Genomic DNA, 21924 nt, shown 5'->3' with positions numbered 1-21924 from the left:
GCACAGTGACCAACAGGCCCTATCCTAACCTTAGTCATCACAGCTCACACACACACACACACACACACACACACACACACACACACACACACACACACACACACACATCATCTCCATCAGATTCATCCCCTGAATAAAAAAGAGCTGTAATTGCGATCATATACGTGGAGCTTCGGCACCGCGCGCCATACCGTACCATTAGTATCACAAATAAGTAATAATTTGCTAATGACAACATTATGTTGAGTCAGTTTAGGGGCAATTAAAGTGAGTGATATTTACATATGCCTAATGAATCACCGAGCGTGGCAGTTCGGGCGAGCTCTAATGAATATTCATCCAGGCATTTCTCCCCTGCGCGCTGCAGTTTATAAACTGAATTATGGCTGATTTGCCCTTTTAAAAAATGAACATGGGCGCATCTCCCACAAGGAGGCGGCGAACAATAACGTCTGATTATAAAAATGTTTTACTGCTGCCCTGCCGGTGTGGAGACGGCGGCAGCGTGGTTAGGACGCACTTGGAGGGCTGCGCAGGAGGGAGAGCCCGACCTAAAATCAATCCCGCTTAGTCTCGGCCTGTCCACCTTTTTTTAGTCTGGCATCAATATTTACAGTGCGCATCCAGAGTGGTCCACACACACATGAGGATCACACTGGACGTCTAATTGATTTGTCTTTGCTGGAGGCGGTTTGTCTTTAAATCATCCATGGTGCGTTTAGAGGTCGCCGTTCACTCCACCCTCTAAACGCGCAGCAGGGATGATTTCGCCACCACCTCTCCGAGAGCATTGTACTGGTGACACTGGAGAGAAAGCCAAAACAAATCTGGTCCTCAGCACCAGCTTAGATTTCTCCGGTAATTGGCCCCGGTGGTTGTCGGGCGGTGCTGACCTCTCAGGTGCGGGATCAACAGGCGGCATCAGCCCGCATTCAACTGCGCGTTTCTCATGCAAATAAGCAGCTCTTCAGCAGGTGTCAGCGCACATTCAACACACACGCAACATCAAAATCACGTCTGCAAAATATCTGACAAATGCGGCTGATGTCAAATAAATGTCCTCCACATGTTCCACTGGAACTACTTATCCAGTGTTTATTAGTGATGTTAGTCTCAGCATGCATGGTCATGGTCAGTGTGCTTTACTGTTATTAATTGTTAAAGAAAATGACGTGAAACACGGATAATAAGCAGATAGTTTATTTTTATTTATTTACTTATTGTTAATGCAATGACACTGTTGGTTTATTATCATTAAGAAATAAATATCTCACACTTTTTTACAATTTATTAACTCTTAGCAATGCCCCTCTATTATAAACATAACATTCCTCATAAACTTTTAAAGTGCAGAGGTGCGTCGTGACACATAGACTATTGAATGTAAAGGTTTGCTGGATTTTTAAAGCGTTTAAACAACTTATTTATATTTTTAAATAATAGAAGAAGCAACATTTTGCTCTGAGGCAGCTCAGTCTTTGCTCTACTTGTTCGTCTGCCTTTTTGACCCAGAGGTATCTGCTGCCATCTTGTGGCTCCGTTTTCAAACATGCAGTTCACTTTTTACTTTCAGGTGCCACTATGATGGAATATATAATTATTTATTATCTATTGTTTGTTGATTAATCTCTGTTTTTGCAGTATTGTGGACACATGTCAAATTAATATTTTATTTATCCATGTATCTATTAATTAACTGTTGCATCATCGATTCAGTATGATCACGGAGCCTCAGAGTGTCTTTTTAGTGGACGTACTTTGCTCTAACAGGCTGATAAACAGCTGTGGCCACTTAGAAATATTAGGACAAGACACTGAAAGAGTTGTCAACGTAAACATCAGGAAATCCTCCAAGCATGCTCAGTTTCCAGTCAGACAATTTCACCATGAGACTTTTAAAACAGGCAAAATGTAAACAAAATAGTTTCGCTGTGTTCACTGTTAGAAACATCTTGCACGTCATGAACACTGGCGCGTTTTCCACTTGTTCCTTCCTCAACTCCTCAAAAATAACTTATCAGTAAACGAAGCTGACATATATGACAGATGCCTCTGGTAATTTTGGCAGGTGGAGGTCAGGGAAGGGCAGCTCACCATCACTGTCTATGTGTGTCTGGACGGTGTAGGCTTTGACCACAGCTCCCCACTGCAGCACGGAGCAGTGGATGATTCCCAGTCGAGCTTGTTCGTGATATGCTGCTCCCAGCTCCCTGCCCAGGAAGATGTCTTGGACCTGGGGCGAGGATGCAACCAAGGAATCTCTTTTCGTGTCTGTAGCCAGGTCCAGGTTTGCGTCTCTGTCTCTGTTATATCTATTAGTATCTAGGTAAGCACCATTATCTCTGTCTGGGTCCATGTTCGAGTCTGTGTTCTTGGCTCTGTTTACATCCGGACAGTAGTGAACCGGCCTCTGCTGCAGGTTTACCACTGTCAGCCTCTCGAGGTGCTGCACAGCGAAGTATCCCTCCAGAGAAGAAGACGATGACTCTTCAGCACCACAGTGGACCAAGGTGAGGTGCCTCACCTCTGAGTTGTTGAGCAGAGGCGCCATGCGTAACGGTGACGTGAACCAAACCGTCAAACGTCTCATGCGGAAAACAGGAGACAGCAGGATGCATCTGCAGTCTGTGAGTGATGCAACACTGCAGGGCTGTGGAACCTGGCTGCAGGAGTAGTAGAAAAAGTTGTTGTGGGTCACATAAGCCAGGCGCAGATCAGAGCGCTGCAGAGCCACTGATACAAACAGCAGCAAAAAGAAGAGAGAAGCAGGCATCACTGCTGGAGGAGAGTCTCAGGCAACATGGTGACTGGTGTCCATCTGTGGATGTGAGCTTGTACCTGCAGAAGCAATTACAGAAAATATATCAAACAATAAAAGGTGCATTAAAAAAAACAAAAACAGTCACTTATTACCAGTTTCTGTACATGAAGGGTGTGCAAAAGCATCTAGTCGTGAAGAATTACTCAAACATTTTAGTATAAACAGTTAATTCACAATATAGATAAATATATAAAATACTTGTACTATGTTATGTTACAAGTAAAAGTCCAACAAAGTAGATTAGTTTAATTGCAAATATATTATCAGCAAAACTGATTTTTGTTCTGCAAAATGAAGGGTGTTCAATATTATTTACTACAACCAAAATGAAGTAATGTAATGAAAACCAAGGCTTCTCAAAAGGTGCCAACTAAGCAATAATACACTACTAACACATAATAAATGCACAAAAACAGTTTGGAGACTCAGGACAGAACATAGTGCTGCTGTCAAAGCTGCCAACTAGACTGTTGGGAACTGGTCATTTAAAAGGTGGAGATGGGACCAATGTGGGCTCCTGAGACTATCAATCAGGCATGGTGACCTAATTCCCACACGTAGATCCACGCATAAAACAAGCCCTCACTCTCACACTAAAACACAGGCTCATAGAATAAAAATAGGTAAATATAAATTACACAAAATCATTTATTATTATACGTAGATATATCAAGTAAAAACTAAAAGACTCACATCAGTAATTGTATTTTTTTAAATAACCAGCCACAACTTAAAATATTCACCTCATGTGTTTGACAAGTCCTTAAATGAAAACATGTTTGACAGGACACGTTTCTTTTGGAAACAGTTTGTTTTTGCAGTTGCCTGTTTGAACACTGACAGACTCAGATTGGTATTTGCTGTTTTCACTTACATTTTCTTTCTTCAAATTTGTCCATGATAAAATTATAAACAGATCTTTTTCAGCCCAGCCTGCAGCTCTATAAAGGCGTGTACAAGGTGTGCACGAGGCGATTATGGGGTTTCCCAAAAATAATGGGCGTTGATGGTGAACTACTGAAGCTTGACTGAATTTCAGTCAGTCAGTATGAGTACAGATACATCTAAACCAGCTTCGATGTTTAAATTCTGCCTCCATATTAATTAATCACTCTTAATTTTGCACTTTTGACACAAGTTGTAAACATAGCAATAGCCTATTAGTACAAATAAGTCAAACCTGTTGTCCTAGAGTTGCTTATTTAAACATTGAGCAGTTCTGGAGAAACATTATGTCTCATTTGGAGTTATGTTTCTGATCACTTATTGCATGTGAGGCCACAAACAACCCATTTTAAGTATAAAGAACAATCATAAAAACGTTTTAGTCTGTACTCGGCCACCCTTTCTGAACTGCTTCCACTTCAGTTAATGATTTATAACGTCACCTTTTGATTAACCCCGGTCAAGACGTGTTGTCAGATTTAAAGCTGTGGCTTGTACTTTTGTACAATTAGCCTAGTGGACAACAATTTTGACATTTCTGTGGCTACAGTTCAAATCCAGCATGACTTAACTGAGCAACTGTTAACATGAAAACAAACTGTTCAGGTCATGTAAATAAATCCCAGTCTCCTGCGGTTCTCGTCAGCTTCCATACAGAACTTTCTCCTTATTGGAAACTGGAGTAAAATGCTCAGACATTATTTCCTTGTGTATTTTTTTCCCCAAAGATGTGAAGAGAGGGGATGTGGACTTAGTGACAGCTGGTTTAGATCAGCGCTTTGTCTCACACATGCACACCCCCACACCCACACAGACTGTGTTGGGTGTGCTCTTCCTGCTCTTCAGTTACAGAGGTTACAGGAATACAATGTTTGGCACTAGAAGACCACATTGAATTTCACATACGTAAACTCACACACACACACACACACACACACACACACACACACACACACACACACACACACACAGACATTTAGAAAATTATAACTGGGGAGAGTTCTTTGTGATTCCAGGGAAAATACTGGTTTGAACGCTTTGCTTTTTGAAAGGTCTGGGTAGGTTTTCTGGTTTGGCAAAGCAAACCATCGCTGACCAGGAACTTTCTGCCTCATTTTGAAGCCTGGACAGACTTGACCACCACATTCTTCTTTTGGCCTTGAGTGACATTAAACAGAGGTGAATTATCATCTACAGTGAATTTAACATCCTGTTTGCCCTTTTTCCCCCGTAAAGTTGGAATTTATGTTTTCTCCAACTGAACCGAAGAAAATTGGATTATGCAGAAAGAGCAGTTTGAGACCACTGCAATCAGCTGAATCCTGACTGTTCAATCAATATAAGCATAAAGGAAAGTAGGTAAAAGTAAAAATATTTGGTGAATTATGCCTTTACAACACTGAAGTGACAACGTCCTCTTGTGGCTCTAGCAGTTATGACAGGTCCACGTTGTTTTTTACGAGCATATCCATGTGTCATTCCTTCCCGTCATGTGCTTCAGAATATGGAAAACTTCTGTGTCATATTAGAAAGTAAAGCCAAACTACTTGATGTATTTAGTTTTTAATCTGAGAGACCTGTGGTTGTTTTAGCAGCTGCTCTAACAGCACCTGTAAAAGCATGTGGTATTTAAATGAACAGCCCAGGTAAAGAAATGACAACTGGTGGTTTTTGCCAAGAATTCAGGAAGTCACTGGTGCTAGCCAGGAAAAAATCCAGTTCACAGCTCAGTAAAAAAGCAGCTTTGTTTCCCCCGAACTCCAGACTCAACAGAGAAAGGTATTGATGTTCTCATCAATAAAATGTTAAACTTTAGGGAAAATATGCTTTAAATATACTTTAATTATTGCCTGCTTACGGTAAGTGAAGCTGTCCTTGGACTGCAGGTGCTATGAGGAGTTAGACATGAAGCAAAACAGAAATAACAAATGAATCCAAACTACAACAAGGTTTCTACTGAGGCTTCACCACCTACAATAGCAGTATTAGTCAGACTGTCATCTAATACTAATACGAAGACAATGAGAAGCAGTGTTAAAACCCACGTACAGTACAGATACCATTGTGTTAACAGATCAAGTATTAATTTACACATTCAGGCTTGATGGAAATGTGCAGAGGACAAACTGAAAGAGTATCAGAGTCTCACATATCACACAGTTCACGTCACTTTTGCTGTAAAGAGGAGCAAAATGAGTCACAGTCCAACAAAAACGGGAACATATTCTTCTTTTCTGTGTTAAAGCTTAGGGCTGTGACTCACTTACTTGGACCTGACGTGACTCAAATCGTAAATATGACCAGAGAGTCATTTTTGTGGGTCAGGGTGAGGTTTGCCTTAAATTCAACCCCAGCAAGACACAGATGAACAACAAGTAACATCCAACAGTGAAAGAAAGTGTCTGACAATTGTGAATCCAACATCACAAGCAGCTGCACTAACACATTTTACAGTCTAAATAGATGGCAGAAAGTTTCCATTACATAACACAGACAGGAATGCATAGGCTATGTAATGCAGTCGCAGTATTAAGCCTACAGCTACGGGCTTCCCTCCCTGCTCCTCTGACAAGCTATAGGAATTTACTGCTGGACACAAACACACCCTCTATATCAGTTTCCACTAAACTCCACTCGCTGCTCATCATTCATAAAGATAAAGATAAAGATAAAGTAGGTTTCCCCATTTTCTGGGGTGTAACTCACCTCAGGTCGCTGCTGAATTGTGAATGCGTCAGTTTGAGGCTGAGATGGGAGCAAAAAAATCACACACACAGCTGACGTCAAGATGGGGGAAGTATCCCACCGAGGAGGCTGGAAGTCCCATCAAGTTCATGTGTTCAGCTCCAAGTATTTGTTCTAATTAGAAAAGACCTGAAGCAGAGATGATCCCAATGATACTTCATTACTTTAGTGATGGTTGTAGTTTGTTTTGTCACAGTATTTTGGTATTATTTATATATTTTAATTGTATTTTAATAGATACTCCTGTAGAGTTATGCTATTGCTTACGGATATTAACAATAAATGTCTTTGTTAACAGGATAATAAAGTGTTTTTTGCCAAATGTTTGTGAACAAAAGGGTAATTTCCACCACAGATTTTCTGCATTCAAATGCTGTGGGACATTTGAACTCCAGCGTGAGTGAATGACGCAAACTAATAATATAATATAATAAAACACTGTATTTCTAACACAATGACACCTCTAGGTAGTGTTTATAATGCTTTAGTAATGCTTTACCACTACTGTCCACTTGCTAATGATACATTGGCAGATTTATCTTATAAGCTCCACCTTGATTAGCAATCAAGTCTAATAAAATTAATTCAGTGCTTTTAATATGGGTGAATCATCCAACAACAAATATCAGTTTCACTATTTCACCATTTAAATTAATTGAATAATTAGTCAAAATAGTTGCTTTTCCCTTTTTAGATGTTGTGCACTGTATGATCTTAGCTCAAATGAAACAATGGGCGTCTGAGCTGTGTATTGAATTTACGGGATCCCTGAAGGCAGCACGGTGGATGACGCCTCTGTGAGGAGCGTCCAGACCAGGACCTGCAGCGTCTGGGAGTCGCCGTGTTGTTGTGAGTCTGTCTGTCTGTCTGTCGTGTGTCCACACTGTGGACATGAATCAGTCGAGCTTGTAGATTCATTAAAGACTCGAACCCACGACGAGCTTCACGGGAACATCGGCTCGCACCGTCATCATGGACCGGACTCACGTCGGATCGCTTCCCCTGCTCCACATTGTGGTCTTGTTTCAAGCCGTGTGGGCCTCGGGTGAGTAGCTGCTTTGTGCGCAATAAACCCTGTTTAGTCCCAGCTCCGGATCGTCGGTAACTTCAAACAATACATTATTAAATACACCGATACTTTGACGACTACCAGACGGATCCACGGTGCGACCTGAGGCGGGGGCTGCGGCCTCCTCATCCCCAGGAACACTCCGTGAATTCCGGCTAAAGCTGCGACGGTGTCTTCCTGTCTGATCCAGGAGTGGGGATATTTCCTGCAACATGCAAACAAAAGATCCGGATGAATGTTCCCTCAGCTGCGTACTGGGAGTTTAAATAATACTTGGTGTAGTACTAGATTTAATCTGAGGCCACTAGTACTTTACCAACATCATGCACTAGTATTCATGTTTAATCTCTGCACCTTGTTATCTTACAGTAGTATTTACTCACTTATTTGTTTATAATTTCTCATTTTTATGTTGTATTTTTATAAATGAGCTCTTATTGTGCTTGTTTATCACCACAGTTGTTACTTCAGCTGTTTGCTTTTGCAGAGTACTGTATTGTTCATGAAGGATCCCTCCATGTATCTGTCTACTTCGGTGCCCACAGCTCATGCACAATGTGTCTGAGCCGGCACATTTCCTCTTTGTAGTTTTCAGTATTACCCAACAACCTTTGGGTTGTGCAAGGTATTTCTGCTAATTCCTCCAGTTATTCAATAGGGTCGTACTGTCACAAGTGTGTTAATCACAATGCATAAGACTGATGTAATTGCACTAAGGAAAACTACCAAACAAACAAACAAACAAACAAACAGAACAAAAGCACATTAATGCTGAAATCAAATATTCTGCAAAACCTGCAACATGAACATGCATCCTGTGTTTATGTTGCACGTACACCGTGTGTTGATAGTCGTTTCTGAGAATGAGGAACAGTTCGCGAATCTGTGGTGTTTGGTTTATTTGAAATCTGACATTATGTTGATAAGACATGTAGGAAGGACCCAGGAGGTGGTGGGTGGATGACAGATGACAGATTTTCCAGGGTGAGAAGCAGATAACAGAATTCACAGACCGGGGCGTTGTGCTGCAGCCAAGACAATGTCCAGACAACACTGATAAATTCAGACCCTGCTGCCCTTTTGCCTTACGTCATCACTAATGTAGTTGTGGACACATAAATCGCTGCCATTTTTGTTAAATAGACCGTTACCATTCAAGGAGTCTTAAAGCAGATGTGCATCGATCCTCTGTACTAATTCAATTCTATTATTCCTGCTTCTCACTTGTGGCTATTTCTGCTTTTCTTGTGCTTTCTCTGCTCACATGAAGTGAAATCTGTGAGCAGAACTGAAATCCTTGTTTAGAAATAGCCCCTGAAAAGAATTGTAAGCTTTTTTTTTTATTATTTGTTGCTGTTACTAACACAGTCTTTATGTTTAGTTGCTGTCAGACCTACCTGTGTTACCTGTGTTCTGGATAAAGTGACTAAACATTTTTAGAAGTGTTTTACAGTCATTAGTGGTATTGATGTTTTCTAAACCACTGATATCATGAGTCTGCTGGATATGTTACTGAGGAAAATGTCCACATTAATAACAATACATATTTGAAATGTGTATTTCTAAAACATACAAACTTGCACAGACATGCAAAAACCGTTAAGGTGTTAATTTTAAGCTGCTATCTGTATACATCTACTTATAATTCAAAAAGCTTCTAATGTTTTACAGACCAACCTAAAATAAATAAAGCGAACCCAGACAGTGGTATTAAGTCTAATGAAGTTACGTTCATGACGTAATTTACAGGGTCAAACAGTGTAAATCATTGATCAGTTCAGATGAATTACAGCCCGCTGTGTGTTTCCCTTAGCTTGCGAGAAATGATGATGTGGTTAATGCTTGATCTGATGCTAAGTTTTCCTGCGCAGATGACTGGTGGAGCTCCATGGTGAACAATAAGAAAGAGTTTGCAAGCGAGTTCGACGACATCCTGTCACACTCAGATGTGATTCTGTGTAATGTGGTGGTGTGTGATTGTATCTGCGTCCATGTGCATATTAATGGTTAGCGTGTTGATCGGGTGGAGACTGAAGCACTGAGACAGTTCAATGTTTCTCTTTCTTCTAATGCTCTGTACACAACTGTGAGTCATCATATACAATAGGTTAACACTACATGTAGAACTGAAGGGACTTTCCTAGAAAACTGTCACATTACTTTTGAGTTTGCTTTCATTTATACCTTTTTAAAAATTTCCCATCCCGTGTCATCTAATAGATATCTGTAGTGCTTGTTGCGTCAATAAGTTAACCGGGGGAAAAAAATCACTGATAACTTGATAGTTTAAGTATGAAATGTGTCCAAAGTAGAGCTGACATGATTAAGGGACTGATTAACTAATGAGAAACTGTGTTTTTAGTTTTATTATTGCACTGTTGGTCCGTATGTAAAGTAGGATTAGAACAATTTAGCAAGATTCAAGCTTGTGTTATAGTTTGACCCAAAAGAATTGAGCTTACTGAGGATGACACACATTTACACGGTTAACTGACCACAATATAAAAACATCTTGGGCTTTAGAAAAAGGCAGTTTGCATTAAAAACGTTTTCTGAGCAATTAGCTGATAGATCCGGTTTTAAATTAAAATCTAGACCTCGTGTTGTTACTGCCTCTGTTCAGACAATTAACATTTGAGAATTTCATTAAATGAAAAGTGCTATGTAGAAGAAAATAGTTAAAAATATGTCTTAAAGATCTTGAATAATCAATTCTGTTTAATTTTAAATTAAAAGTTTTCTGGTCAGTGTCAGCAGTGATATTAGAAAAACATACACAATTAATTATTAACTATCGATTTAGATAAATAATGTAGTTAATTTATGTCATTCTATATTTAATTATATCATTATTAGGTGTTTTAAATATTACTGGGACAGGAGACATGATGATAATGAGTCATTCTGAGCCATATCCCACCAACTGGCGTTCTGTATGAAATTGCATGTTGTTGAAAACCTCTAGCTATAAACTAATGTATTGGTTTGGTCTCAGCAGATAGATCATGGATGGAGCACCAGTTACATCCAGGACTATCCAGCTGTTTTTACATTTACATTTATATTAAGGGTTTAGGTGCATTAGAAGTTGCAGACTGAGTGAGTTGAGTGTTGTGTTTTCAGCAGGTTTTGGTGCTGAGGTTTGAGGCTCGCTCTGCCATCGTGCGACATCAAGCTGAAGAGCTTAGCTCAGATCTTTTGCAGAGCGCAGAGGGCGGTAGGGTTAAAAAAAACCCCGGTGAGGGAGTTCAGGTAGGCAGGTGCTGTTGAGTTGACCACCAGTTTGTAGGCATGAGTACGGGCTTTGAACCTGAGCGAGATACAGGATACAGGAAGCCACATTTTTTAAAGTGCTGTATGTCTGCGGCTACAGTATTTCCGTCAAGGTGTTTTTATTCAAATTCACTATTTTTGTGGAAGCATAAATAGGAAAACATTTCATAACTCCATCTTCTTATCAACTCCACCAGTTTGTGTCTTTCTCACGGACCTTTGCTTGGAGTAAAGTGACTGTCGGTGACGATGGTTATCACATGAGCTGCGAGCACATTGTGTATTTTAAGTGTTTCACATCCTTCTCTTTCTGTGACAAATACGTTTCTCTGAGGTGCAGTTTTTCTTTATGAACTAATTTTGAAAGTGTTTTCTGCTTCATTAGTTTTATGATGGGAAGCGTTGCACACATCACTGCTGTGCTCCTTTTAAAGTCTGATAGCAGCTGCTTTCTCTTCCTGCTTCTACTCGTGTTTTTGCTTTGTAGGCACAAATCTGCCAACCTTCTGCGCCACTGTTGCTTCTGTCTTCATGAGGTGATGCTGTGACACAGCCTGTGATTTTACTTTACTTTAGTCTTCAAACGAGATGTTTCACACTTTCCAGAACTAAAGTAAATTGTTAAATCGCGTGGGTAAGTGTGCGAGTCTGCCTCAGGACTCGTCTTGTGGTGTCAGCCCTCAAAGACCAACTTTACTGTTGCGGTTGTCACTTCTTTTACAGTACACGTGCTGTCATCTGTGATTTCTCTTTCGCTGTTCCCACCGCTTGGTGTGTTTTTGCGCCTGTGTGTGTATGTGGGTGTTAATCACGTGCATGCGTGTTAGGTTCACAAAGGAAATGAAACTAAAATGTAGACTATTTTTTCCCCCTTTATCTGCATGATAACATAGGTGGCTCATAAATTTGAATCTGGATTGAGTAACACATGAGAGAAAAGCATTTTCATGTTAACTTTAAAGTGTCACATGAGGTCATTTGTTTCATCCTGCATTGAAGATTCATACTTGATGCTTTGTTCAACTGATTGAACTGAACAAAAAAGCAAATGGAGGAAACACTGGTGCACTCGCATGCGCGCACGCGTGTGTGTGTGTATGTGTGTGTGTTTGCACAATAACTGCAATGCTCTGAAACGCGCCTGCTTCCTGTGAGAGAGGTAACATGTCAGGCTTGTGCAAGCATGTAAGCACTGCTGTTAAAATCATTACCAGATGAAATTAAATGAACAGTGAAACCTGTTAGTCATAAGTGAGGATCAGTTACATAAAAGGAGAAATAAATAATGTTTTGTGCTCCACTTTTGCTACTTCATCAGATTTAAGGAAGTATGTACAATCCATTAAGCTGTGTCCTTTTTCTGTATTTGGGTCATTTATGTGAATATTATCACTCAGTTTACAGAAATAGATGTGTCAGCGCTAAGTCAACTTAGTCTGTGTATCTCCACAGCTCTGTGGCTCATGGTGTGTTGTACAGTTTACGGCTACTGTGTGTGTGTGTAGGTGTGTGGGATAACACGTAGACACGCTACAAGGGGTTCACTACAAGGTTACTGTGCAACAGTTTTCATGCAGTGCCCTCTAGTGACCAGTGTGTGATACTGAAATACCCAAACTAAAAAAAACGACTTATAGTGTGTTGTATATATCCTGCACAGACAGATTGCATCCATTACTACTATGGGTATGATGGAAACATTAAATGCATGGTTTTGGTTTGGTCTGAACTGACGTTTTGCCTTTTGTCTCCACAGTGGAGCCACCAACAAACGTGACCCTGGAGTGTCACAACCTGCACAACGTCCTAAAGTGGAGTTATGGCCAATTCTTGCCAGGACTTAAATTCAGAGTTGATATCGGCTCAACACAGGAATTGAATGGGTGTGTTTGTTTTTTTATGTGTTACATGGACATTTTCAAAATCTTTAATTTAACAATGGATTTTAAACAGATTTTGAAACATTTATATAGTTAACTAAGATTCAATAGTTATAGATCTGTCCTACACCATGAGGCTTCTTGTTATGTTTAAAGTCTGAAAGCTCAAGTCTTAGGGTTATTTGTTCATCATTGTCTTATTTGTTTCTCCAGTTCTCCTAAAAACCTGACGGTATACCCACCCGCTCGACAAGCTGATGTGTCGTTTCTCTCTGATTCAAACAACGACTATTTTCTTCAAGTAACTGCTGTGATCGGTGACAACGAATCTGAAGGCGTCCCTTCTGAAGGAATCGAGTTCAGCTATTTCAAGGACTCTCTTGCTAAACAGAAATGTAAGTAGCGATGTTAGCATTCAATACTGTGGGGAAAAACTGCTTTTTTGGTTCCAAGTTACTCAGGCTGTGAAATGTCATCATCTCAGTATGTTTCAGTCTCAGCATGAAAATCAGATTCAACAGTTCATTTCATGTTTTTATTGGTTTCCAGGTTCTCTCGACCTCCCACCGGTGAACGTCACTGCCCAACGGGATGCAAAGATCCTGTTTCGCTTCATGCATCCATGGCTGTTGTACTACAAGAATTCACATGTAACGGGCAAGAAGCAGAAAAGAAATAATCATTCACCGCAGATTGGAAATATACCTGCGTTTGAATACATTGTGACCATGGATGAGGTCAGAGGGAGCCCAGTTCCTCCTTATATACCCTCTAAAGATTGTTAAAACACTTCCTCCCATGCATTTATGGCATAATCACACATTGTTTGTTTGTTTAGAAGAGGCAGAAGCAGGAAAGTTAACTGTTAATTTATTAAGTATTATTAGCAGCACAACTTACCCCATGATCTCTGTTTATCACCTGTTGTGCAACGTGTATATAAAATACTCGTTTGTGTCAACGTGATGTTTTACGGGACCTTCACTCTTTGTTATTGTGCCTGCAGAAATCACACGGTTTCATCTGTGAGGAGAGCGTGTGTCAGCAGACGCTTCCGGTGGACGCCAAGCAGGAAAATCACTGTCTGACAATCACAGGAGACCTGAATAAAATAAGAGTTGTATCCACAAAGTCGTACTGCACCCCACCGTTTACAGATATGACACTGTCTTACAGTTGAGTGAAATTACATTTTTCTCCTATACGATTAAAAAAAAATAAACCGTCGTCGAGCTACGACATTTTTCTTCTTCTCTTGATTGTAGCTGTTTTGTTTTTCATCCAGCTAAACTCTACATCGCCCTCAGCCTGACCGCAGTCGGAGTCACAGTTGCCTTTGTCCTCCTCATGGTGTATTTGAAGTTGATCAAACCCTCATCGCAGTTCCCATTTCTCGTCGTATGTTCCTACAAACTATTTTATTTCATCATTTAGTTGGAAGTGATTCTGTTTCTATGTTTGTTTGTTTTTTAAATGTCAACACTAACCTGACCATTTCTGATTGTGTCTAGAAGCCCTTACCGAATACTCATCAACCCTTGAGACTAGATAAAGATGACATTAGAGAGGTGGAGGCTACTACACCTACACAACCTCTGGTTCAAGAAAGTAAAAAGGAAGATGTGGATGAAATCCAATTCACGACGGTTTCACCCGATCCATATGACAGCCGTCCGCCCATTGAGATAATCGATGAGGATGAAATCGATAGAGGGCAACAAAATAATGAAGGATCTGGGTACATGGCAGGCGTGGACATGGAAGAAGACGATGCACAGGACTCCCATGAGGTATCGTCTGGTTACGAGGGACGTAACCCGGTTATTCAGTCCTTAGGGCCTGACGACCGCGTTGAGGGCTACCGCGGCTAAAGGTGAACCTGGGGTTACTGAATACTGTGCTATATTGAATGTTTGACATTAGATCAAATGGGGGCACTGTCTCTCTGACTCTTCAGTTATCAAATATAACACTGAAGAGTGAACAAAGAAGTTTCTTCTTGCTAGTGCACCAGTTACATTATTATGTCAAAGCAGTCAGCCTTTATTTAATAAATAGAATTATAAAGAAAAAGCAAGACAGTGAGATCTAGGTAGGTTTTATAATGAGTTCCAGGATACGGTGTCGAGCGGTGTCACTAATAAGAAAGCGTGCATTAATAAAAGGTATCTTCAGCAAATCTGGAAGTCGGTTACTCACCATTCTTTTCAGATCTCATTACCTGTTAAAACGCTAACTGGTCATCAGAACACCGCAGGTTACATTTCAGAGCTTTTAACTTGAGTTTGTGGTCGTGGGCTCCTTCATGTTTTCAGGTATAGAAGTGTAGATTTGTTTATTTATTTATGTTCCCACCAAACAACGCCTGCAATATTATATTTGAACTGTGCCAGTTTGATCATTCGTTTTCGTCTCGGTCACGTGACCCAAACTATGAAGCACTTTAGCATTATGTGCCTATGTGAATGAGGCGTATATTAATCAATATTAATTTCAGTCATTCACTTTATTAATTAAATAGCATATGGAGTCGAAACTCTGTAAATTGCAGGCATTTCATTATGAGGAGGAAGTGAAGTGGTGATGTGGGAAAGGGAAAAGGCTAAACAGGCTTTAATGATGATCAGTGGATGGTAAAAAGCATGTAAATACGCTGCAGCTTAGTGAGTGTGTTGAATTAAAAATGTGTTGTGGATGTATTTCGGTGTGATAGCTTGGTGATTTCATCGACTAAGTCTCACTCAACATTTAGGCCTTCGCTGCAAAGTAACTCATAAGTAACTGAAGTAAAACAAACTGTACTATATTCTTTTCATCAATCACACAGTAACAGCTGTACTCATGTACTTACACACATGCAAGCCTTACTAACTGAGCAGGGTAGTCAAAATACTGCACTCACTGTGGACGGTATCTTATTATTGCTCTGTTGCATATTTGCACTGCAGTGTTTGTATCTAATTCAGACATTATAATTTGTAAAAAGGCTAGCAGCACCTTAATATTACAGTGAACTGTGCAAACATTTAAACATCTTTAAGCTCAGTAATACGATGCTTTTCTAAATAACCTTAAATTTAAATGACCAGAACAACTTAATTTCAATGTTTTGTTGGATGTTTGAAATGCAGTTTATGAGCTGCGGTTAAGCGATTTTCTCATCAAATGAGTTTCAAGGATGAAGTGGAATAGTTTGTGTTACAAATTTGTTTTGTGACTTGTGTTTTTGTTAAATTGAACTTTTTTTGTGTTCAGTGTCTGAATATATCTGATAATAGATGTTAAGTTGATGCGACGTGCAGCACTGTGCAAACGTTTTAGTCACCAAAGGTCAAGTGGAGAGGATTAATTTCATTCTTCTTTCAAAACCAGTGCCAAGAGTAAAACAACAAGGTAGTTCAAACTATCCGGCTTTATATTTGGGGTCATTTTCCTGCAGGTTGAGTAAGTGAGCGATTGACTTTCTCCCTTATTTTGATGGAGAAACATCTTGAGGGCCCAAAACATTTGCACCGTGCTGTGTTTATAATGCTACAACATGTTTATACCCTGTTTTTTTTTATTATGTAATAGGAGAACTGGTGCTGTTTGCACTTTTTGTTCTTTTTTTTTTGTGCAAGGTTTTACAATCCAACCTTTTGAAGAGGAGAAAAGACCAATCCGATTACCAATCCATGTAGATGTTGTTAAATCTAGATGATTCTTGAATTAATTAAACTCAGATACTAGATTGTCTAGTTTGATTTCAGCGACTTAGTAGTCATTTTCCATGTCTCTGTATCGATCTGGTTATTGATGTGCCTCCATTTCTTGTGTGTATGTAAAATATTTGATTTCTTTTGTTGTATATTTTTTACATTACATCATTCAGTACAGCAGACTGACTTGTCATTTCTGCCTTTCCCTATTTTTAAAAAAGCAATAGACATGATAACTTCTGACTAAAGGTAATGTGCAACAGTCTGTGTCCTAAATATGACTGCCCCAAATTTTGTCATGTTCTCTAAATTGCAGTATGTGAATATTACCAATTAAGGAAGAGAAGTTGGTATTTCTGCAGCCAACTAAATGCTGGGACCGACCTACTATTTAAATCACTACGCTAGATTTGTCATGTAGCATTGCTGTGTTGAGGAAGAAGTGCACATGACATTTGAGCAATTCATGTTCCTTCCTCCGAAACCTGTCATCTGAGTGGGAAGGGAGACCTATTTTATGTGTGTTGTGTTTGTGTGTGTGTGTGTGTGTCTTTGTATACATGTCTGTTATGTTTCCTTCCTCTTTGCTGTGTGTGTGTGTGTGGGAGTAGGTAAATCTTACTGCTTTACGGTAACAGTCGATAACAGACTTCACTATTAGATGTGTATCCTCAACTGATTCTTGACATCTGGTTTGCACGTAGAAGAGCAGCCCACCTAAACATCACCTCAGCATCACCTCAACATTCAACATGCTGAAATATGAATTTATCTTATTTTATTATTCAGTTTGAAGAATATTTTTAAAATAATTTTTCGTATTGTTGATCTGGTGGATCTTGATGTTTAATATTAATACTAAAATATATCTTTTGCTTTTAGAAACTGAAGGTTTTATTTGTATGTTAAGAAATTCTCCTTTAAGCCACCTGAGCTTTAAAATATTTGTCTGCTCAGTTAAGTTTAGTTAAGAGCTACTGCACAGCCTGAACTGCAGAAGAAACACAACTAGGGTGCAAGTAGCATATCGACTCGCTGTTCACTATTTGCATAGTGTGGTGCAGGTCTTTTTGTCTCAGAGTCACAAAACTACAACATGAAATTGTTTTTCTAACTGCATAGTGTGGGGTTGTAATGAATGAACATAGACATGATAAAACAGACAAACTGACATGTTAAAGTTTAGAAAGTTACATACTGCGTGCCTGAGAAGGTGCACTCCAGCTACAGTGATGTAAAATATGACTTTTAATGTGCACAAAGTGTTAACATGCAGTGTGAGAAAAGAAGTAGACAGGATGTCGCCCCACATTCTCTACCTGCTAATTGTTGCTCCATTGTTGAGAAGAACATTTAATTATATAACCAATTTCCTGCACACTGTAGATGTTTCCAGTAAAGTGTTTACATGGCAGATGGTTATCACTGTTCCAGTAAGAAATACCGGTAACTGTGTCAACCAACCTTCAGAGCATAAAGAGCTGTCAGATTGAATAGGCACTCACAAAAGTCCCAGGGCTCTGAAAGTAATTTATTTTGCTTATTTGTGCTTTTCTTCTTTTTATAAGTCTCAATGATTCAGTTAATGAACACATATTAAAGTGGCGACTGTGAACCAAGTGTTCAGAAAAGAAAATGAGTGATGCTCTGTAAGCATTAGATGATCTTCAGGGTTGATGTAAATGTAGTTTGACAGAAATAATAATAAAAAAAAAAGTTTAGTAGTAGATCTAGTTATTTCGACCATTTGTAATTACTTTTCATTTTGTAGCTGATGCCAACTTAATGAAACTAAACTACACACGTTTCACAGGGAGCTGACAGGTTTAAGAAACACTGTGTGGAGCAGTGAATAGTCCCTGTCGTTATCCCCAGTTTTCATTTTTATCGGTTTTAATTGCCTTTAATTCAATCTATTTATCTATATATCTATATATTCTATCTCACACAGGCTCATTCACCTGCTTGAATCCAAGGCCTTTTTCTTTTTATTGTTGCTGTATTGTTACTGTCACAACACCATAGTGAATCTGAAGTTGTATAGTGACATACAATATCACAGCACAGATAAGTCTGGAACATTTGTAAAGTGATCTTCTGTGTTTTGTCATGAAAGCGTTTGCGCATGAACTGCAGCCAAAAAAAAAGGAAAAAAGAGAAACCGTATACCGACTGCGTCAGGCCACGCAGCTTTGCCTTACTGTCTGTATTGTGCGTAGAAATGTGATAGGTGGTCCCTGCATCATGGCATTTAAAAGAGGAAGTTGAAGACTTTTTAAAAGCAGCTTTGTGGTCACCAGCATCAGTCCAGTGTGGCTTGCTGTGCGTGTTTTGCCCCGACTGTGATCAGAATCAACATCATGCCTCGACTGCTGCTTGGAGCTGTGCTGCTGGGAAACATTGGCATCTGTGTCACATCACAAGGTAAACGTTCATAGATTTGTGTTTTATAATCTTTGGATTAGCATGGACATCGTCTGATTGAGTTATACTGATTTAATTCTGTCCAATATCGCCCTAAATCTCCAAAGTTAGACAGACACAGGGTGTTATTTTAACTTGTATGTGTAACTTTTTACATTTTCTGAACCTCTTGAGCTATTTACAGCGAATATTATGTCATGCTTTGTTACTATGGGACACAATATAACAGAAAACAACAGTAATATGGAGAAATAAAGCAGAAGGTGGTTTGATTTCTTTGATTTTAAGTAACCAAAACAAAGGAGCAAAGTTGAAATTTGACTTAATAAAAGTAATGGGAGTGGGAAATGTAAGAAAAACAAGTGCTGTGTTTTCAGAAACAGCACAGTGGTCGGTTCTTGGTTCTTGCTTCTTGGTTCTGAGCCGACAGACACAGGGAAAATAATTTCTAGTCTTTTTATTTGTTGAAATTAGCCTTGAATAAATGACTAGGATACTATAAATGTGCTCTTGTTATGCTGCTTTATACATTTGTAATTATAATAGCATTAACCCCGGGCTGTGATCCTTCAGGTCCAGTGATGCTCGCTCCACCCACCCAGGTGAAATTCAACTCTGTGGACTATAAAAACATTCTGCACTGGACTCCACCCGCCAACAGCACCTCACTGCGGTACCACGTCCAGTGGAAGATGTAAGACTACATTTAACATTACATCCTATATTTTACTGCTTATGTGAATAACTTAATAATACAAAGTCTTAATAATACCCCACATTTTATAGAGTAACTCAAATAAGCCAAGCTGCTACACAATCTACCGACATAATATACATGACTCCCTAACTTTTCAGACTTTCACTATGTTTTGATTATTTTTGTACTTATACTTTAATAAAAGTTTATTTTTACTTCTAATAGTATTTGTGTTTTTTGTTTTAACGCCTCTCCTCTCTGTGTTTCTATTCACCCGTCTCCTCAGTTACGGCGAGCCTCAGTGGTTGGATGCCAAACACTGTCAGGGGATCCAGAAGCATCACTGTGACCTCAGCGCTGTGACCTCTGACCTCAGAGAGTGGTACTACGCCAGAGTGCACGCTTCCTCTCTGTCCTCCAGCAAATCGGCCTGGGTGCTCTCCCCGAGATTCAGCCCACGCTGGGACAGTGAGTATTCACACACCTCCCTGCGGTCGTGCTACTTCTCGTCATCGTCTCTTTGTTTTGTTGCTTCCCCAAACTGAAGTGACGACACACAGCAAAATAAATAAACGGTTAAACCATTTATTTATGCTTCATCATCGTGAATAAAGGGGAAAGAAAAAAGAGAAAGGGACCTAAGCAGGATCTTTATCTCTGCAGCAACAGTCAGCCCACCGTTGCTGCGGCTTAACATCACAGATGGAGTGATTGTGGTTCGTGTGAAGCCTCCGCGACCACTCGTCCAGAAGATGCACAACAGTCTGAACTACAAGATCTACCTCATACACACCAGTGGAGAGGAGGTACACACACACACACACACATACATAACTCTGGCATGCCTCCATCTCCCTTAATGCTTTATGTTGTGGACTGCACCCCTCACCTCAGACTAATTTACTATTATTATTCACAAGAATCGATAATTTACCCTCAATCTTTCCTTAAAATGTTGGCATGTGGAACTAATAAAATGATGAAACATTTCGGTGTGTACACTAGCAAGCACAACTACTACTACTATTATGAAATAGAAGAGGAAGAAGAGGAAGAGGAAGAGTAGACGAAGAATAGCAAAAACAATACTAGTTAAGAAACCAAAAAATAGAGAAGAAGGGCAGTGACAATAAAAAATCGACATTTATTTTATTACACATGATTACTGCACTTCTGCTTAAAATCACTGTCCATTATAAAACATTTCCTAACCGGTATCTCCTTCCCCTCTCGCCTCAGGAGGTGTTTGAGCTGGACTGCTGTTCTCACAAGCTGTCTCTGACTAAGCTGGACCACAACAAGAAGTACTGCCTCCAAGCCCAGACCATCATCCCCCTGCAGGCCAGGAGCAGCGATCGGAGCCCTGCGAAATGTGTCACTTTACACTGATTACAAAGGTATGAACACACCCTCACACACACACAGATACATGTTTTACTGTCTTAAAGCAAAGACTCCTGCTGCAGTCCAAAAATAAGTTTCATTCATCTTTATTCTGAGAAGATGTGTCTCTTGTGCGTCATCGTGTTTGTGTCACACACACACACAGACGAGTTGGACAGCATCTTAAGTGAAGTGAAAGGTAACTTCTCTGTTACCAAATGAGAAGTCAAGTATCAGTTATCACATAACAATCGCCTGAGGTACTTGGAGAGAATAGAGAGGGAAAATGAAACTCCTGGAGGAGAAATCCTAGCAGGAGAGTTCCTCCACAACGACTCGAATTACCCATTTCACCATTTGTAGACCTGTGGATACCAACGGTCATAGTGTCATTTGCTGGTGGAGTTTATTAATCCCTCCATCTGCTTTGTTGTCTTTTTATTTTGCTCTAGATGAACTCTACGTATCAGTCAACGCGACACTACGTGGACTCATCATCAATCAGTTTAAATTATCCATTGCTACCTCGACGGCTGCAGCCACAAACATCTGTGCCAAATCACAGTGATGCACTTTATTACTGAAAGCATTGAAGGAATCTGACTTGTGGTTTGGACTGTGCAGGTAAACTCTGACAGAACATTTTACTTGAATGATTTCTGCCTCTGGGACACTGTGACTGCACTGTTTCAAGAAGAGCTTTGGTAAAGAAGTTTTACAAAAAGATCTTATGGTCCATATACCAGCTTTTGATTTGAATCATTGAGCAAACGCCATCTGCTGATGAAAAATAATGTGGTTTACACTCGTGAGTGGATCTTGGGATAAATATTGACTTATATCTAGTTCAGCATTTTCTAAAGGTATCAATAAACGTCATCTGGACCGACTGGAGTGATATATTTTTTCATATTGTGCTTTTTCTACCAGCAAGATGTTTAATGTAGAACTTAAAACAAAGTACAGTGATGACTGCTGAAATGTGGAAA

At 39.7% G+C, this 21924-nt stretch overlaps 3 protein-coding genes across 4 annotated transcripts; 2 read left to right on the top strand and 1 right to left on the bottom strand.

The window, feature by feature from the left end:
* Positions 1 to 1216: 1216 nt before the first annotated feature.
* si:ch73-52p7.1 (uncharacterized protein LOC100321084 homolog) lies at positions 1217 to 7353 on the bottom strand. Its single transcript, XM_026354732.1, has 3 exons — positions 7273 to 7353; positions 6473 to 6640; positions 1217 to 2838 (listed from the first exon to the last, which is right to left on the bottom strand). Exon 3 carries the CDS (start codon positions 2771 to 2773, stop codon positions 2018 to 2020), a length of 756 nt encoding a protein of 251 aa, XP_026210517.1. The 5' UTR covers positions 2774 to 2838; positions 6473 to 6640; positions 7273 to 7353; the 3' UTR covers positions 1217 to 2017.
* ifngr1l (interferon gamma receptor 1-like) lies at positions 7340 to 16635 on the top strand. Its single transcript, XM_026354731.1, has 7 exons — positions 7340 to 7556; positions 12610 to 12736; positions 12947 to 13128; positions 13283 to 13470; positions 13740 to 13908; positions 14019 to 14131; positions 14245 to 16635. Exons 1-7 carry the CDS (start codon positions 7484 to 7486, stop codon positions 14602 to 14604), a joined length of 1212 nt encoding a protein of 403 aa, XP_026210516.1. The 5' UTR covers positions 7340 to 7483; the 3' UTR covers positions 14605 to 16635.
* Positions 16636 to 18733: 2098 nt separating this feature from the next.
* il22ra2 (interleukin 22 receptor, alpha 2) lies at positions 18734 to 21825 on the top strand. 2 transcript variants are annotated; one of them, XM_026354941.1, is made up of 6 exons: positions 18734 to 18848; positions 19425 to 19549; positions 19839 to 20020; positions 20216 to 20358; positions 20792 to 20949; positions 21388 to 21825. In XM_026354941.1, exons 1-5 carry the CDS (start codon positions 18792 to 18794, stop codon positions 20939 to 20941), a joined length of 657 nt encoding a protein of 218 aa, XP_026210726.1. In that variant the 5' UTR covers positions 18734 to 18791; the 3' UTR covers positions 20942 to 20949; positions 21388 to 21825. The 2 variants fall into 2 exon arrangements, with proteins under 2 accessions (XP_026210726.1, XP_026210725.1); XM_026354940.1 differs by having other exon boundaries at positions 18734 to 18855; positions 19429 to 19549.
* The last annotated feature ends 99 nt before the right edge of the window (positions 21826 to 21924 follow it).

This window comes from Anabas testudineus, chromosome 15 (genome assembly GCF_900324465.2).
Source record: "Anabas testudineus chromosome 15, fAnaTes1.2, whole genome shotgun sequence".
NCBI lineage: Eukaryota > Metazoa > Chordata > Actinopteri > Anabantiformes > Anabantidae > Anabas > Anabas testudineus.
Note: the sequence above shows the minus strand (reverse complement) of the source record. Positions and strands in the feature narration are given on the sequence as shown.

Excerpts from the sequence above, each read along its gene's own strand:
- si:ch73-52p7.1 (XM_026354732.1), bottom strand. The coding sequence starts at position 2,773 with ATGCCTGCTTCTCTCTTCTTTTTGCTGCTGTTTGTATCAGTGGCTCTG.
- ifngr1l (XM_026354731.1), top strand. The coding sequence starts at position 7,484 with ATGGACCGGACTCACGTCGGATCGCTTCCCCTGCTCCACATTGTGGTC. Across the intron at positions 12,737-12,946 it reads TCAACACAGGAATTGAATGG|TTCTCCTAAAAACCTGACGG; the intron begins GTGTGTTTGTTT and ends TTGTTTCTCCAG. Across the intron at positions 13,129-13,282 it reads CTCTCTTGCTAAACAGAAAT|GTTCTCTCGACCTCCCACCG; the intron begins GTAAGTAGCGAT and ends ATTGGTTTCCAG.
- il22ra2 (XM_026354940.1), top strand. The coding sequence starts at position 18,792 with ATGCCTCGACTGCTGCTTGGAGCTGTGCTGCTGGGAAACATTGGCATC. Across the intron at positions 19,550-19,838 it reads TACCACGTCCAGTGGAAGAT|TTACGGCGAGCCTCAGTGGT; the intron begins GTAAGACTACAT and ends CCGTCTCCTCAG. Across the intron at positions 20,021-20,215 it reads ATTCAGCCCACGCTGGGACA|CAACAGTCAGCCCACCGTTG; the intron begins GTGAGTATTCAC and ends TTATCTCTGCAG.